This window comes from Cyrtonyx montezumae, unplaced genomic scaffold, assembly GCF_038088225.1.
Source record: "Cyrtonyx montezumae isolate F1298 unplaced genomic scaffold, pur_monq_1.0 scaffold_3, whole genome shotgun sequence".
NCBI lineage: Eukaryota > Metazoa > Chordata > Aves > Galliformes > Odontophoridae > Cyrtonyx > Cyrtonyx montezumae.
The window spans coordinates 115,035,979-115,052,358 of NW_027072034.1; the positions used below are offsets into that span (position 1 = coordinate 115,035,979).

At 42.8% G+C, this 16,380-nt stretch overlaps 2 protein-coding genes across 2 annotated transcripts in view; one reads left to right on the forward strand and one right to left on the reverse strand.

Annotated features, from left to right (window-relative positions):
• The window catches only part of WASHC4 (WASH complex subunit 4), a 32,586-nt gene extending 25,616 nt beyond the window's left edge, over positions 1-6,970 (reverse strand). Inside the window, exons 1-6 of the mRNA XM_065743072.1 lie at positions 6,883-6,970; positions 2,631-2,770; positions 1,500-1,553; positions 1,292-1,357; positions 1,097-1,142; positions 65-132 (exon numbers count right to left, since the gene is read on the reverse strand). Of these exons, the coding sequence (XP_065599144.1) occupies positions 65-132; positions 1,097-1,142; positions 1,292-1,357; positions 1,500-1,553; positions 2,631-2,770; positions 6,883-6,943 (435 nt within the window). The 5' untranslated portion in view covers positions 6,944-6,970. The remainder of the gene's footprint in view (positions 1-64; positions 133-1,096; positions 1,143-1,291; positions 1,358-1,499; positions 1,554-2,630; positions 2,771-6,882) is intronic.
• An 883-nt stretch (positions 6,971-7,853) lies between these two features.
• Positions 7,854-16,380, forward strand: part of ALDH1L2 (aldehyde dehydrogenase 1 family member L2) — a 33,631-nt gene continuing 25,104 nt past the window's right edge. The window contains 4 exon segments of the mRNA XM_065740893.1: positions 7,854-7,967; positions 12,961-13,130; positions 13,670-13,906; positions 13,908-13,965. Coding sequence (XP_065596965.1) covers positions 7,854-7,967; positions 12,961-13,130; positions 13,670-13,906; positions 13,908-13,965 — 579 coding nt within the window.

The following is a 16,380-nucleotide window of genomic DNA, read 5'->3' on the forward strand; positions in this document are numbered from 1 at the left end:
TTCTCAATACACTTTGAATATAAAATTAATATTATAACTGCTGTCAAAAATCAAAACACTCTACCTGCAAGAAGGAAACAAATCTTCCCATCTGTATTTGACAATCTCCTTCCACCATGCTGGAATCTGTGGCTTTAAAGACAAAGGTCTGTTACTATTAAAAAGCCTGTGTTGGAGCTCTTCATTACATACTGGAGCTTGCCCTCCAAACCACTTGTTTGTCATACAAATTCAGTACACAACTAAAACATAAAAGCTTAAGATCTTTGGATGAGTTACCAGTTAAATTCTAAGACAAAACGTAAGGTTTAACAACTGAAATGTCTTTCAATCACTTCTGTCCCTGGATTACATCATTGTTTAAGTAGTGGTATGAGCAATTCACTTCACGTGAAACACAGAAGATAACATAAATAAGGAAGACCATGGTTTCTCCTGGAACAACTATGAGCCCAAGAGTAAAGTACACAGGATTTGGTCAAAGGTATTATTAAGTTTCATTGTTTTACTACAGTCAGGTTGTAAATTTATGGTTTTACTACAACCAACTACAACTGCTGCAAAAGCAGTCGTAATACGAAGTAAGCTGGTTTAGGATAACATGTTTACAAGTGAAACAAAGGTATGCAATGCCACACTTTGAAAAACAGCTGCTACAATACATAAACTCTGTTTTCTGCACACCTATACACTAAATATAATCTCATTAAAAAAGAAGCCAAGATGTTTACTGAAAAAAGTCACGACAATTTTCAAAAGCACTGCTTTTATAAATCTCATGCATTCTCCCACTACCTGCACTTAAAGGTCATCTGTCTGAAAAATGACAAGTTCATACTCCCCTATGTCTCATGTACGTCACGCTGCAACAAAACTTCCCATTAACATAACAACACTTACTGCAGATAATCAGGCTTTATTTATAAAACCTTAATGCCTTATTTATTATCACAAACTCTATTATTTTCTGTTCATCATTTAATGATACAGTGAAAGCATGCATCCGTAATACAGAATTATACTTCCTGTAGCATTTAATACAACTGGAAGCAATGGAGAAAAACTACAAACTTCTCCAGTAAAGGGAGCTACTTACCTCCTTCTCCATAAAACAAGAGGCCATTATAAAATTTCGTTTCTGCCTATCAACAGAAACAGAAATTTGTCTTTTAATAAATAAGCAATCATACCACAAAAATTATTCAGACAGCATATTATCATATCTTGTTTACTGCAAAAAATAAATATCAATTTGTCAATCTTTCATGCGCATAATTAAAGCTGAACTTACTTCGTATTTTAACTTCTTGATTTCACAGCAAAGGGCTGCATACACAGTTATTACTTTGTTTAGAACCTAGGCTCAAAAAAAAAAAAAAGCAGATTACCAACAGAAAACTACAGCAAATAAAAATCTTAGAGCATTTTCCATGTTTAAAATGCATCAGTTTTAGCTAAAACAACTTTTCCCCCCTTTCTTTTAATCATAAAGCAATTACCTTGTTTTCTGTCTTTATGAGCTCCAGTAGAGAAGACTGTTCATATGGCAAAAGCTAAAATGGATTAAAGTAAACAAACAAAAGCTTTAGAAAACATTTGTCAAAGCCACTTATAAGCAACTAGGCAAGTAGTATAATTTTTTACAGTTTAATCTCAAGTAAGGCCTGTAATAAGAGCCAATAATGGCACATTACCAGCAACCTGTGCTGCAGGAAACCTTCTCTTTGCACGTTTATGTACTAAGGGAAATAACTAGCTATACTATACAGGATTTACATCCATTTACTCAAAAACTTGGAATGCAAAAACACAGTCACTATGGTGCACTAGGAACAAAAACAACTGTGGAAATCTAAGACAAATCTAAGATATTCCAAATGCAGGAAACAGAAAGCACGGTACATATCTACATGCAGGCACTTGAAATTTTGTGCTGAAGTCAGCCATGAGATCAACAAGTTTGCATACATTCAGCACCGTAGTGGCCCCACACGTAATCTGAATAGTCAGAGGACTGACTGAGACTACATCTTCTGCACATACAACTTCCATACGGTAACAACATTCAAAAGTACTTTCCACTTTTATGTCCAAGTTCAATGATAAAAAATAATTCACACCCTACAGAGGACAGAAAATTTATGACCAAGGAACAAAACACTTCTAGAAGAAGAAAAATAATGTGCATTTGAATTTGTAATATTTATTATTTTAATATTTTAATATCTAATGGCCTTTAATATTTTAAAGGTCATTAAACCAATGCACAACCTTAAGTATACACACAGCTCACTCTGTAGCCCTAAAACTACCAGAGGGGTCCCTCTAGATCCCCCCAGCCTCCCTCCAAACAAAAAGATTCACAGGGAAGATATTTGCTGCAATAACTATACACTGGTTTAACTTCCACTAATATAAGAAAGACTGGAAAGCAATGATGCGAAATCATCTTTCCTTGTGGTATGCACTCATTTATTAATTATTTGATAATGAAAACAGTATTGGATAGGCTTCTCAAACACAACACACAGCATTTTGGAAGCACAAAGGCAAGTTTTCACTTCTCAGGTTCGAAAGGAAGAAGGAATGAGAAAAATAACAGCTTCAACGTGTATTAAATAAATGAAGACCTTTAAAGCAATAGGATCAAGACTGAAGTCCCAAACATCTCCAACAGAATCATCCAAAGCATCTTCAATTCTCTTCAGCTGAGATGCGTACTCCTCAAGAAATTTGCCATAATTCTTCAGCTGTACTTCAGCATGGATTTCTGAAAATTCATAACATTGATACTGTTATATAGAATACTCTGTAAACTCCAATACCCCAAAGTTCACTGACATTTTAATCTCTTGCTATTTAGCTAGCAGTACTGCATTCCAAATTTTGAAACAACTGCATCTTTGTAATACAAAGTTAGCCATTTAAAACCAATCACCCTACTCAGCATCAGTTTCAAATAAACACCAAATATGAAAAATAACAAACATTTAAGTGGCTTATAAAAATTATTTTTGAAGTGTATGTTCATTTTCAAACAAATATTTTTCTTAACAAAGCTAACTACCACGCCAAGTTGCAGAGCAATAATTGACTGATCACACTGCAGCATGGCAGGTGATTTTATGCATCAGCTGAGCCAGGCCATAGACAATAACATACACATTTGAGGCACTGGGTCTTATCATTTCAGTCTGAATACAAGTTGCATGGGAAGCAATCAGTCTTCTCTCCCTATGTATGGGAACTGCTGAATCACAGCCTGAACCACCAACAGATCACCTGAGGTGAGCACTAAGTCAGCCACAGGAGCACAGGTGAAGGCAATGCACTGTGTGACTGGAAGAGGTGGAGTCTGGCTCCACCTCTCCCAGACCCCATTTAAGGGCTGACCACCAGGACTCCTGTTGGAGATCTCTCCCCTGTGGAGTCCTGGGTGAGCCTTTCCTTATTTACTGGTTGTCTTTATACCATCTGGATAAGCCATACAAAATGTACCATCCACCTCCAGTATTTTCTGTGGCTACTACTCTTTTAGGTTACTCACCCTAGACCCTGTTACCTCTTAGTAAGTCATTTGGGCATTATACTGAAAGTTGATGATTTTCCATCAATCTCATCATGTTAGAACTCAGTAATTTTCAGCAGAATTTTCCTTCTGCTTAGCACCTGAATACGGAAATGCACAGCTGTTCTGCCAGTGTTAGTTCCAAGCAGGTTTTTATGTTCAAAAGAAAATATTCAGCTGGTCAAATACCAAGAGTAGTGGTATGAATTAGTATAGCAAGTCTAAAGATGACTGATTCACAGAAGTTTCATTCCTTCTATCCTGATATCTTTTCTTCCTAAGCACACATACACAAAATAAAACTACTTAATCACTGACATAGTCACACAGTCTGAACCATGGAAAGAGCGATCTCAGCTCAAGACTTACATGCTTAGTAAGGAAATACAATCCTTTTTCATCTGATGTCTGAAGAGTCTTCCCCTTGATTTGACTATATACATGCTCTTTTCATATTTCAGCAAGTAGTCTGTGACAAAAGCTAAAATAACTTTTTATTTCGCAGGTTTAACTTCTTACATCTAAGGCAAAGGGTAGTTGATGACTATTTCAGTCAAACAGTGTTGCTGAATCAATTATCCTTTAGATGTATTTTGGAGGAAGAGAAAATATGCCTGGAGAAGTGCCCCAGTCAAGTAACAGAAGGAACAAACATAGACAAATGAAGAGTCAAAAAGTGACGGACTATGCACTGAGAAGCTGAGACTGAGGAGAAACGGCTGCAGTGAAGCACAAGTTCTCCTGAACCAATTCAAAGCTCCTACTTTGAAACGAGTAGCAATGCAACTGCAAAGCCTACCCAAGACTTGCCATGAGCCATACCACGCTAAGTTCCACACCAGTGCTGTCAGGTTCTGCCTGTCTTGATAGTACACAGGCACCATCAAAATAAGGAGGCAGAATTTCATGCGAACAAAGCAGCAAGTAAACACTCTTTATCAGCAGTATGCGCTTCAGATACTGATTTGCAGCCCTTGTGTTGTACCATAATATGTTTATATTCCACCAATTCACCTCGCCTTTCAAATTCCTTCCAGTGCATCTTCTAGAAGCCCTGATGTGGCAAAGCAGAACTGTGATGGATGCAGAGCCTTGCAGGGCAGAGCCTAACCTGCCACCAGGGCAGCTGCAGTGCTTTACTATTAGAAGATGCTGTAGAGCTTGGAAACTTAAATTCTTGAAGCATGCTGCAGTACTCCCTCCTATTCCTTCTCTCTTCACACAAAAGGGAAAGCAAAGAGAAATTATTGAAAGAGGTACTGGGGCTGTAGAGGAAGAACTGAAAAAAAACAAACTATAAAATAGTAAGAAAAGAGCACTGCTGCTCAGATCAATTCCCTCAACTAAATGGGCAGCGTATCTCAAAAAAACTCATAGCAGCACCCTCTGAAAGACCCACAAACCACCTTTCCAGCAGCCAAAAGATGCATTTAAACCTCGTTATAGCTTAGCTGAGTTGATATCAGGTATTGCCAGAACTAAGCACTGCCAAGCATTGATGTGCCACCTTGTACTGATTCTACAAAAAAAAAATAAAAGGCAAGTGTAAATCACCTTTGCTCTAAAGCAGACATGAGAGTAAAAACAATTAGCAAACCTGATAAAGGTAGGCTTGAATTGAAACAACATGGCTTTGAGTTGGAGGGAGCTTTCTAACACACATTTATTTTTTTCCTAAACAAATCGATTATAGAGGAAAAAGAAACCACGGATATTTTCTTTTTTGTCCAAGCAATAGACCTACTTCACAAGACATATCTGTTTGCAATGAAGTTTGATTTCGTTTCTCCTCAGGTGATAAAATGAAAGCTTTACAATTGGAACAGCATGAGGATATACTTAGAGGCACAAAACTTCCAACTTCATCTAATCTTCTTCCATAAAATCAGCAACATCAATACTCAGGCAATTCATTGCCACAGCAGGATTTGGAAGTGTGATGTCAATAAAAACCCGGGACAAAAATGTAAACTGGACTTCCAGAGTATCCTATTTCCTCAGTTAGGAACATGGTGATTTCTAAAAGTTTGTGATATAAGTACAGACTGAAAATGGACAAAACAAAACAACACTTTCTTTACAAGTGTCAATTTTTAATTCTTTTTTTTTGCTTTTCCTTGAAGGCTGCATGCTGTCCTGTGAACAGGTTTGCCAGTGTTCACAGTCAAGATGGTGGTAACAGAGCACATCATATCATAGAATTGTTGAGTTTAAAGGCTTTCTAGTCCAACTCCCTCCAACAATGAATGGGGATGCCTACAGCTTGAACAGGTGCTCATACCTCACCAGGCCTGAGCTTTTATGTCTCAGAGACAGGGCATCCACCACCTCTCTGGGCAACCTGTTTCAGTGCTTCACTACTCTGAGTGTTAAAAACTTTTTCTATATAACCAGTTCAAATCTCCCTCTTTTGGTTTGAAACCATTTCTCCTTATCCTATCACAGCAGATCCTGCTAGAGTCTATCTCTTCCTCCTTACAGCCCCCTTCAGGGGGTGCTGAAGGATACTGAAAGGATGTTGGGTGATGTTCTCCTGGCTGAATGTAATGCCATGATCAAGTCTCACAGAGCTCTGACAATTTGAGCAGAAAGCACTCTTTGCATTCCATGGCTTGAGAGCTGCCAAGGAGATTGGCTCAGGAAAGCTCTGGTTTCCACCAAATAGACAGAGTAATGGATATGGCACTAATGGCACCATCCTGAGGTAACGCTGTATGTGAAACACACATGTACGTGACACATTTTTACAGCAACACCTGGTGTCATTAATTTAGCAGAATTCATCGTGCAGCATGTACCCCAGCGTGACTGCCGTACACCCTCTCCGTTTAGGAAGCAGCTCAGCTCCACAGGCGGAGAACACACGGATTTCGATGGGGCACACGCACCCACTGGCAGAGCTCAGCACCGCAAGGTCTCGCATGCTAAAGGTGAAACAGAGAACACCCAGCTCCACGCCCAGCAGCCTTCATCGGCAGGAACATACAACGCACTGATCTCAGCGCGCTGCCTCAGCCTGCCAGCGGTCCCCGCAGGAGACACAAGTAACCCCCATACACACCCCAAAAGCCATGAGGCGAGCGCGGGGCAGGGCCTGGCCTGAGCGCGGCGGCAGCAGAGGGAAGGAGAGGTGCGTGCGGAAGGCATGGACCAGGAGGGGCCGACCCTACTCAGCTCCCACGGCCGCTTCCTCCTCTTCCTCACTGCCCGCCTCCCGCGACAGGGGTCGGCGGAGGTCTTCTCAGCCCGCTCCCTGCAGTCCCATTCCGCCCTCACACACCCCCGCCCGGCCCTCCCGCGTCCCGCGCGCTCACTCTGCGAGCCGTCGTCGAGGCGGTCGAACTCCCATTCCGGAGAGAGGGTCTCCAGCGCCATGGCAGCGCCGCGCCCGCCTCCCCTGACTCAGGCGCACGGGACTTCCTGCCCCGCTCCGCGTCGCACTCTGGGAAATGGAGGCGGAGGGGTGGGGGGGCAACGGGACTCCGGGAGGAGGCGGGGTGGGGAGCGGGGACCCGTAGTGTCCTCGCTCCCATTCAGGATGAAAGAATTAAAGCGCTTAGCAGACGGGGGAAGTGCCACGAGGGTCGTTAGCAGTGCCCGCAGCGATGGCTTTACCTCAGCGCGGTCTGTACCGTCAGCAGGAACGGAAATGGCTTCAAAAGGGGTGTGGGAGCATCAGCAGTTTCATGGGGGTGAGAGCAACAGGAATAGCAGCTCCGAGGGGAGACGGATCGCTAATTGCAGGTCGTCCATTAGAGCTAGCTCCGTCATGCAGTCGGTCTGAAAATAGCACTGCTGCGCTTGTTTTCTGGAGGCAGGCAGTCCGTCTTTCACCAAATCGATTGATTTTAAAGGTCTTTCTAGGGAACTTGAATCTGGCTGCTCTGCTTGTTCTTGTCCGTGAATTTTTACCTCATTGCAGCACATTTCAACAGTCCAACCTAGATATGAGAAGGAAGAGAACAAACTCCATTTTTTGAGAAATCATATCAGAGTACCTTATTACTTTTTTTTTAACTTTTTTTTCAGTTCTGTTTACTGTTGCAAATGACGCCAAGTAGGGAGGAAGTGTTGATCTGCCTGAGGGTAGGAAGGCCCTACACAGAGATCTGGACAGGCTGGATCGATGGGGTGAGGCCATCTGTATGGGATTCAACATGATCATCTGCTGGGTCCTGCGCTTTGGGCACAACAACCCCATGCACCACTACAGGCGTGGGGCAGAGTGCCTGGAAAGCTGCATAGAGGAAAAGGATTTTGGGTGTTAGTGGACAGCTGGCTGAACATGAACCAGAAGTGTGTCCATGTGGACAAGAAGACCAGTGGCATTCTGGCTTGTATCAGAAGCAGCACAGTCAGCAGGGGCAGGGAGGAGACAGTCCCTCTGTGCTTGGCATTGGTAAGGCTGAACCTCGAGTGTTGTGTTCAGTTCTTGGCCTCTCACTACAAGAAAGACATGGAGGCCCTAGAGCATGTCCAGAGAAGGGCAACAGATCTGTGAGGGCTCTGGAATACAAATATTAATGGGGAGCAGCTGAGGGAGCTGGGGTTGTTCAGTCTGGAGAAGAGGAGGCTCAGGGGAGAACTTCTGTCTCTCTACAATGACCTGAAAGGAGGTTGTGGTAAGGAGGGCATTGGCCTCATCTCCCAGGTAACGCCAACAGGACATGAGGGAATGCTCTTGAGTTTCACCAGGTTGAATATTATGAAAAACTTGCTCTTAGAAAGAGTGGTGCTGCACTGGCACAGGCTGCACAGGGAGGTGATGGTGTCACTGTCCGAGGTATTCTTGAACCATGTGGACCATATCACCATATCACTCTCTGCAATTCTGAAAGGAAGTTGTGGTGAAGTGGGGACTGGCCTTTCTCATAAATAATAGTGATTGGACAACAGGCAATGGTGTGATGTTGTGCCAGGGGAAGTTCAGTTTGGATACTAGGAAAGAATTCTTTGAAAGACCGGTGCTGTACTGGCACAGGCTGCACAGGGAGGTGGTGGAGTCACCCCACTCAGAGGCGTTCAAGAGCCATGTGGATGTGGCGTTGAGCCACATGAATAGTGGGCATGGTGGGGATGGGTTGATAGTAGGAATAGATGATCTTAGAGGTCTTTCCAACCTTTAATGATTCTGTGATTCTATGATCATAGCCCAAGCACATCAGCTCTTAGGCTTCTGTGTGAGCTTAAGCTGCTCACATGGGGCTTTTAAGTCTCTAGAAATGTCATTGTGAAGGATGTTGGCAGCTGGCAGTGCACACGTACCTCTGGGACATAAGCATCACACAAAATGAAATCACAATTTATACTTGATTTCAAAGATCACATTCTGTCTACAGTCATATAGATGCAGCTTTAACTGAACTCAGTAGAGCAGCCATAGATACATTCAAAGGCAAGGTATGTTGTGTAGTTTTGGAAAACAAAACAGTAGAAAAATTTTGCTACAATCACTATCTGGTGGTTGGTTGGTTTTTTTTTTTGTTTGTTTGTTTGTTTGTTTTTTTGTTCGTTTGTTAAAATATTGCTTCTTTATATAGAAAAGTGTGCATAAACAGTTTGTTGGGCTACTTTGAAAAAGTATTTTTTGTTTTTCTGTCTCATAAAAGTGTATCCTTGTACCACTTTCAGGGTGTAGCTGAAGAGCTGGAAGTTGGAAGGGTCCTCCCTTCTCACTACTGAAGTGAATTCATATAGAGGAAAATACTGTGAGGTCAGTTATTACAAGGTTGTGAGATCCCAACACTAAGCAGCTGGTTGGTTTCTGCCATGGCCGCACTGCACTGGGATAACCATAGCACAAGGCATTGCAACCCTTATTCTGATTATGGGAAAAGTACAGTATTTGAGTACAGCATCTGAGGCTGTACAGTCACACTCAGATGTGAACGATCCAAATTGTTTATTACAGGTTCTAACATCCCTTATATACGTTCACAAGTTTTCTCTTTTAACTTTTCCACCTGCCTTTACATGTCAAGAAAACATTCCACAAGCACTCCTTAAATGTACATGGAGGCACTTATTGCAATTAGAGTCATGAGTCGTTCCAAGCCACGTGCTCATCCTTGAATTAGGGCCATCATCACACGGCCATCACATAGCTTACTTGACTTTGTTTCACTTTTCTTCTGGAAATGCCCTTGGTTCTCATCCTTGCTTTCTCATGCTGTGTATCTTGCTCCACAGCTTCCTCTCTGAATAGTCTTTCTTGTATTTCTACATTTAAGAATGAAAATTGTTGAAGTAATGTATTTCTTAAAAAAGAGCAGGAGGCTGCATAACCCAACAAAAAAATCACAGAATAGAACAAGTACACCAGTTAAATTTTATGGCGCCCTTTATGATGCAATTATTTAGAAGACTGATTGTTTTTCTTGTGCCTCACTAGGTGGCAGTGTTTGTCGCGTACAATTTATTGTAGCAGCTGCTACAATTTATATTTCTTCTTACTTGGATTTTATCCTGAAGCGTGTTGTTTTAGTCACAGTAAGAGTAGCTCAGCTCCGATTGATAAATTTTAATAAATTGATAAATTGATAAGCTGACAGATTTTATAAGCATCTTTTCTGAAAGTCAAGTAATGCTTAGGGTTTTCATGCATGCTAGGAAGTTTTTATTTTGTACAAGCTTATAAGAACTTGCTAAGATTGCTCAGGTATCTGCTAATATCTTTAGAAATTACATCAGTCAGAAAAATCTTTAGATTTCGTTTAGCACAGATATTCTTGGAAATCGAAGAGGTGCACAGTTGAGACAGGATTCATTTCTTTTGAACAGACAAAAATGATCAGGAAAGTAAAATTTCTTATTGGACTTTTCTATTTCTTTTCTTATGTAAATCTGCACCAGCTGAAATCAGTTGTTATACCTGAGCCCTATAAGAGGTTGGAGGGAGATTAAAGTCCAAAACACAGGAGAACTAACTTGTTTTTGCAATGGCTAGTTATTCATAAATCGGTAAAACAACACAGGCTTGACTGTGTGAGGCCTTGAACTTTTTTTTTCCTTTGAAACACAGAACCATGGAGTTATCCAAGTTGTAAGGGACTCATGGGGATCATCAAGTCCAACTCCTGGCTCCACCAGTACAGTTATGTGGGGATTTTTTCATGGCACTTTTATGATGTTTGATAGCTTAGTGGAAAACTTAACAATGCAAGTAGGATCCATTTTATTTTTTAAAATGGTGAAATGCACCCAGAGAAAACATTGCTTCTAGTGTATGCAGGCACAGCTTCAGCAAGATTAGTAGAATTGTAGTTACTTACAGAGGAAGGAATTTGGCTTGCTGGATCTGCAGGAATCTAACTGTGCTTTACATTCCTTGTCTGTAGAATGTTTAATTCTCATCTCAATGAATATTATGAGTAAAATGAAGTTCTTGCTCAGTTTTTATGGTGGGATTCCCAGAAAATGTTTACTATCTGAGACTTGCTCTTTGCTACTGTGATCCACAAAGATAATGCTACCCTTTTCAAAAGTAGTTTCTAGCTTATTGTGTAGAATTTGAGAGACTTCTGATCATATATATGAGTAAGGCATCTGAACGTGATCATTCTTTCTGCTGCTTAAATCAGTAAAATAATTCCCTTTCTTCATCAAATATATGTTCTGTTTTGTTACTCTGGAAACATGAAACATTAAGCATATGATTTCAGGGGTTGTCTAGATGGCAAAAAGTCTGTATCAGTAGGCTATGAAAGCTTCTCTAGAAACCATGTTGAGTTTCTAGCCTGAGATTAGTTTAAGGCTGAAATGGAAAAAAAATAAAAAATAAATAAATCAAGTTTTGTATACAAATATTGAAGAGAGAAAAGAAGAAATAGAAGCTTCCTGTGCTGGTGAGTGGCAAAACAAGAAGAGTTGCTGCTGTACAAAATTTGAGTTGAAACTTGTCATCCAATTAACATAGTTTGGGAATAACCAGTACAAAGCCTCAATTTATTTTTTTAATCACTTAGTCTTTCAAACTGGGTGAACTGTAAAGTACTCCTAAGGAATGTGGGTCTGAACTATGACCAAATGTTTCTTCATTATGAAAAGCCCCATTAAGGCTGATTTTCAACTACAAAAAGCCAATACAGAGCTAGTTTAGCTAACTACTAAATCCCAGGGTGTGATTCTCTGAAGAAAATAAATTCTGGAAGATTTAGCAGCTTCCCAAGCACTTCAGTACATGCATGTTACTCTGTGTTGTGGAACACAGCCTTCTGCAGGGGTCTTGCCAATTCTTGATTATTAAAGATAATCTAGAAACAGTAACTTCTGCTTTACATAAGTCATATTATGTTCAGTGGATTCAGTTTAACAGCTGCTCTGTACATTTCTGCACTTACAAACATTCTGCTTTGTGGGCATGCTGTTGGACAAGCAAGTTTACCTTAGGAATAACATTTGTGTATCACACTGTTATATGTATCGCCCTTTTTGTTTGTCCCCCTCGCTGACATATTTTACTGGAAAAGAAGGGAATGGAAATCAGTTGGGTTCAGGGGAAGACCATGCTGGAAATCTTACTATAGATAACAGCAATTTTTTTCAAAGTTAAATTTTGTGTTTAAGAGCCAGGAACCAGAATGGGAAGAAAGAAACCAAGAGGAAAAAAAACCAAAAACATCTCAATATTTAAAATGTGCATCAAATCAATTGCAAAAATCTACACTGATAACATCAGAGCTAGGATTCCTCCCTGGATTAACAAGAAATTTTGATAATTTGCAAGTCACTGTTGCTCATTCTGAGACAGTGTAGTTATTTTCCAGGTAACAACAACAAAAAAAAATCCTGTGATTTGAATTGGCTATGAATGTTTATACTGATCCCTGAAGTTCTACATGGCAAGTTTAGTAGGTGGGTTTTAAAAGCCCTTGCATTTCAGCTAATCAACTCTGATAACAAGAAAGAAGCAGATGGTATGCAGATACCATTCTTGCATGTGATTTTACATCTCCTTCTCCCTCTTCGTTCCCTTCATTACTACAAAACCCTACTGCCCTGCTATTCCTTACACTGTGATTCTACTGACAAGGGACACCTTCTCCCGTGATTAATATCTTCTGTCACCTGACATTTTAATAGTTTGTGGTGTAAAGCCATAATAAATGGAGATACAGGCTCAGTGGGTTTGAAGTTGTGTTTTGGAGACCAAGGTGTGCCAACTAATTAAGGTACTAGTGTATTCTGCATGGATTGCTGTATTGTCTATGCTGTGGGAGTATAAGGAATAGGGTTGTAAGTCATTACAAATTGCTTATCTAGGAATACAAGGTGTTTTGCCGTAAGGCTGCTTGTCAGCTGCTAAGTGCCAGGTGTTTGGTATTGTAGTTGGAGAGGATTCTGGATCATGAACCAAGATCTGGAATCTAATCTTTGGCAATGTTTGAATCCAGTTCCAAACTCTGCAGTATAGGAGTGATTTTCATGCCACAGCTGGAGGTGTTAGTGGACAGCTGGCTGAACATGACCAGCAGTGTGCCCGGGCCAACAAGATGGCCAATGGCATCTTGGCATCCTGTGCTTGGAAGCAGCAGTCAGCAGGAGCAGAGAGGGCAGTCCGTCCGTACTTGGCACTGGTGAGGCTGCACCTTGAGTGCTTCTGGGCCCCTCACTACAGGAAAGACAATGGAGGCCCTGGAGTGTGTGCAGAGGAGGGCAATGGAGCTGTGAGGGGTCTGGGGCACAGGTCTCATGGGGAGCGGCTGAGGGAGCTGGGGTTGTTCAGTCTGGAGAAGAGGAGCTCAGGGGAGACCTTATCGCTCCCTACAATGATTTGAAAGGAGGTTGTGATAAGGTGGGGGTCGGCCTCTTCTCACAGATAACAGCGATTGGACAACAGGGAATGTTGTGACGTTGTTCCAGGGGAAGTCCAGGTTGAATATTAGGGAAGAATTCTTCAAAAGAGCGGTGCTGCAGTGGCACAGGCTGCCCAGGGAGGTGGTGGAGTCACTGTCCCCCCTGTTCAAGAGCCGTGTGGACGTGGCACTGAGCGACATGGTTAGTGGGCACGGTGGGGTTGAGCTGACAGTAGAACTAGATGATCTTCCATCTTAACGACTCTAGCATTCTACCTGCAACAAAATGATGCTCTTATTGCTTGAGAACGACACGGAGCCCGTCACCGCCCCGCGTGCCCCGGCACGGCGCTGCCTCCGGCGGCTGCCCGCTGCTGCCCGGCCAGTGGCGGCAGGTGCGGGGCTGCCTCGCCGCCGCCGTTCCACTCCCCGGGCGGGGCCGCGCCGCCGCGGCAGGGCCGCAGAAGCTCGCCGGGCGCCATCGGCGTGGGTTGCGTCAGACGAAGCGCTCCGCCGGGTCTGCGCGCCGCTCGCCCGATCGCGTTCCGCAAGATGCTGCGGGCGGCCCCGCGCCTGCTGCGGACCGTCTGCACGAGCTCCGCGGTGAGCGGGGCGGGGGACGGAGGCGGCCGGGGCAGGGCCGAGCCGAGGCGGGCGGGGGTCGGGGATGATGCGTTGCCCTCGCTGCCGAGGGGTTGTAAGACGCGTACGGGCGCGGAGAGGGCGAGAGGTTTCGGGAGGCAGCGGGGCAGCATCCTGCCCGGCTCGCAGCCGTCAAATGGGCGCCGCAGGGATGCAGCTGGAAGGAGCTGCTCGGCTCCTGGCGCGGCCCGGCGGGAGCCTGTGGCTGCCACCTCGCCCCGGTGGGCTGCTCCCGTGGCTCTGCCTCACGGCCTGAGTGCCCCCGCCTCAGGTTCTTGCAATTCCGAGCGCTTGATCCGACCTGTTCTCTGTGTCTTCTTCAGTTTCTAGACCGTACAAGTGCCTTGAGGTGCCCTACCCGGTCCAAATTATCCAGATGCTTAGGTTTGGCAAGCTGAAGCTGGGCGAAGGCTTCTGCTTTCCTAAAGAACGCGCTGTGTTTTGTGCTTGCTCAGTTTACTGTGCAGTCCTCCTAAGGGCTCTGCATGAAAAGCTCAGAATAAAGAGACTGAACATGGAATTCAGGCAGGAGGGCCGACAGATGAGAATGTATGGCTGTTGTGAGCCCAGAGATGTGTAGTGGGTGTGAGGGAGGCCCTACACTCGGATTCTATTTGGAGGCACTGGAATTTAGTGTGTGTAGGGTATCCTCAGCAGAAATCCCAGTGCAGCACTGCTTTTCAGAGGAAGCGCGATTTTAAATTCATCTTGGAAAAGATCCAGCATTTTGAAATATTTACTAGGTTCGCTATGTTCTTATAGAGAATAAATACAATACTACAGTCTTTTTGGTAGCATCACAAAGTAGCAGTTATTGAACATTCACCTGCAATAAATTTGATTAGAATTTGATAACCCAGTATGTTAGACCTGTGTACGTGCCCACGTATGGCAGACAGTCACAGGAAATGATTTTTCACGATGAAATATATGTTCATCTAGGCAAAAGTTTTGTAGCATGACACTCTTAGGAAAGAATTTGTAACTCTTGGACTTGTCTCTGTATTTTAGGAAGTAGAATTTGACAGAAAAGTTAGCAGCATTTGTCTGCTTCTCTGCAGTGTTGAACTCAAAAACAACAGAATTATGGTAGAGTGAGCACCAACTTATCTTTTGGGAGCAATGTGATATTAACCCCATTATCCTGTGATTACTGAACTAACGAAATATTAAGACCGGATCTCTCCAAACCACCTGAGCTCAATTGTCTCCCTCAAGTAGGAATTGGGCATCCTTGCAGGAAGAATGCAAGAGGTGCACTGTGAATATGTGACCATTAGCTTTCCCATGAAAAAGAAAAGCGTCTGTTAGTGAATATCATATATCCACAGTGAGCCAGACAACTGCAAATGAAATCCAGTATAACTCCTAACATTGCTGACAGAAACAGTGACGGGTTTGTTCTTTGGATATGCCAGTGATAGTGCTCCAATACCCATCCATCACCTAATTCAATAACATAATTTTGATATTCTGTAAAGAGCTCCTTTCTGCATTTTTGTGGTGAAGGGTACTGATGATAACCTACCCCAAATACGCCATTTTTTGTAACAGAGAAAACACCAAACACGCCATTTTTTGTAACAGAGAAAACACCAAACTGTTCTTTTGTTTCTGTGTAATTTTATAGAACTTTCCATTTTAATTGAGTGTTTTGTTCATACTAAACTCTTCAAAAAGGATTTCCCACTTTCACAGGTCTAACTCATCTTAGGTAAAAATGCTTGAGAAGCATTTCCAAAGTAAGATAGGAGCTGGGTATTAGATTTTCTGCAGTGAATCATAGAATCATTTTTCAAATAAGACAAAAAATGAAGGACTGAATTTGTGGTCTCAATGTACAAGCCCTTCCACATATAGGATTTCTTCCAGTGAACCCAACAGACTTGTGAGTTTGGCTCCTGGTTTCTGCGAATGACAGAGCACATGTTAAGGTCATAGAATAATAGAATGGCCTGGGCTGAAAAGTATCTCAAAGATCATAGTTTCAATCCCCCTGTCAGGGGCAGGGTCGCCAACCTCTAGGCCAGGCTGCCCAGAGCCACATCCAACCTTGCCTTGATTGTGTCCAGGGATGGGGCATCCACAGCCTCTCAGGGCATCCTGTTCCAATGCGTCACAAACCTCTGAGTGAAAAACTTCCTCCTGACATCTAGCCTAAATCTCCCTTGTCTTAGTTTAAAACCATTCCCCCTTGTCCTATTACCATCAACCCATGTAGACAGTCATTTTTCCTCGTTTGTATGCTCCCTAAAAGCATTGGAAGGCCACAGTGAGGTCTCCCCAGAGCCTTCTCTTCTCCAAACTAAACAAGTCAAATTCCCTCAACTTTTATAGAAGAGGTGCTCCAGCCCTCTGATCATCTTATGTACCCAT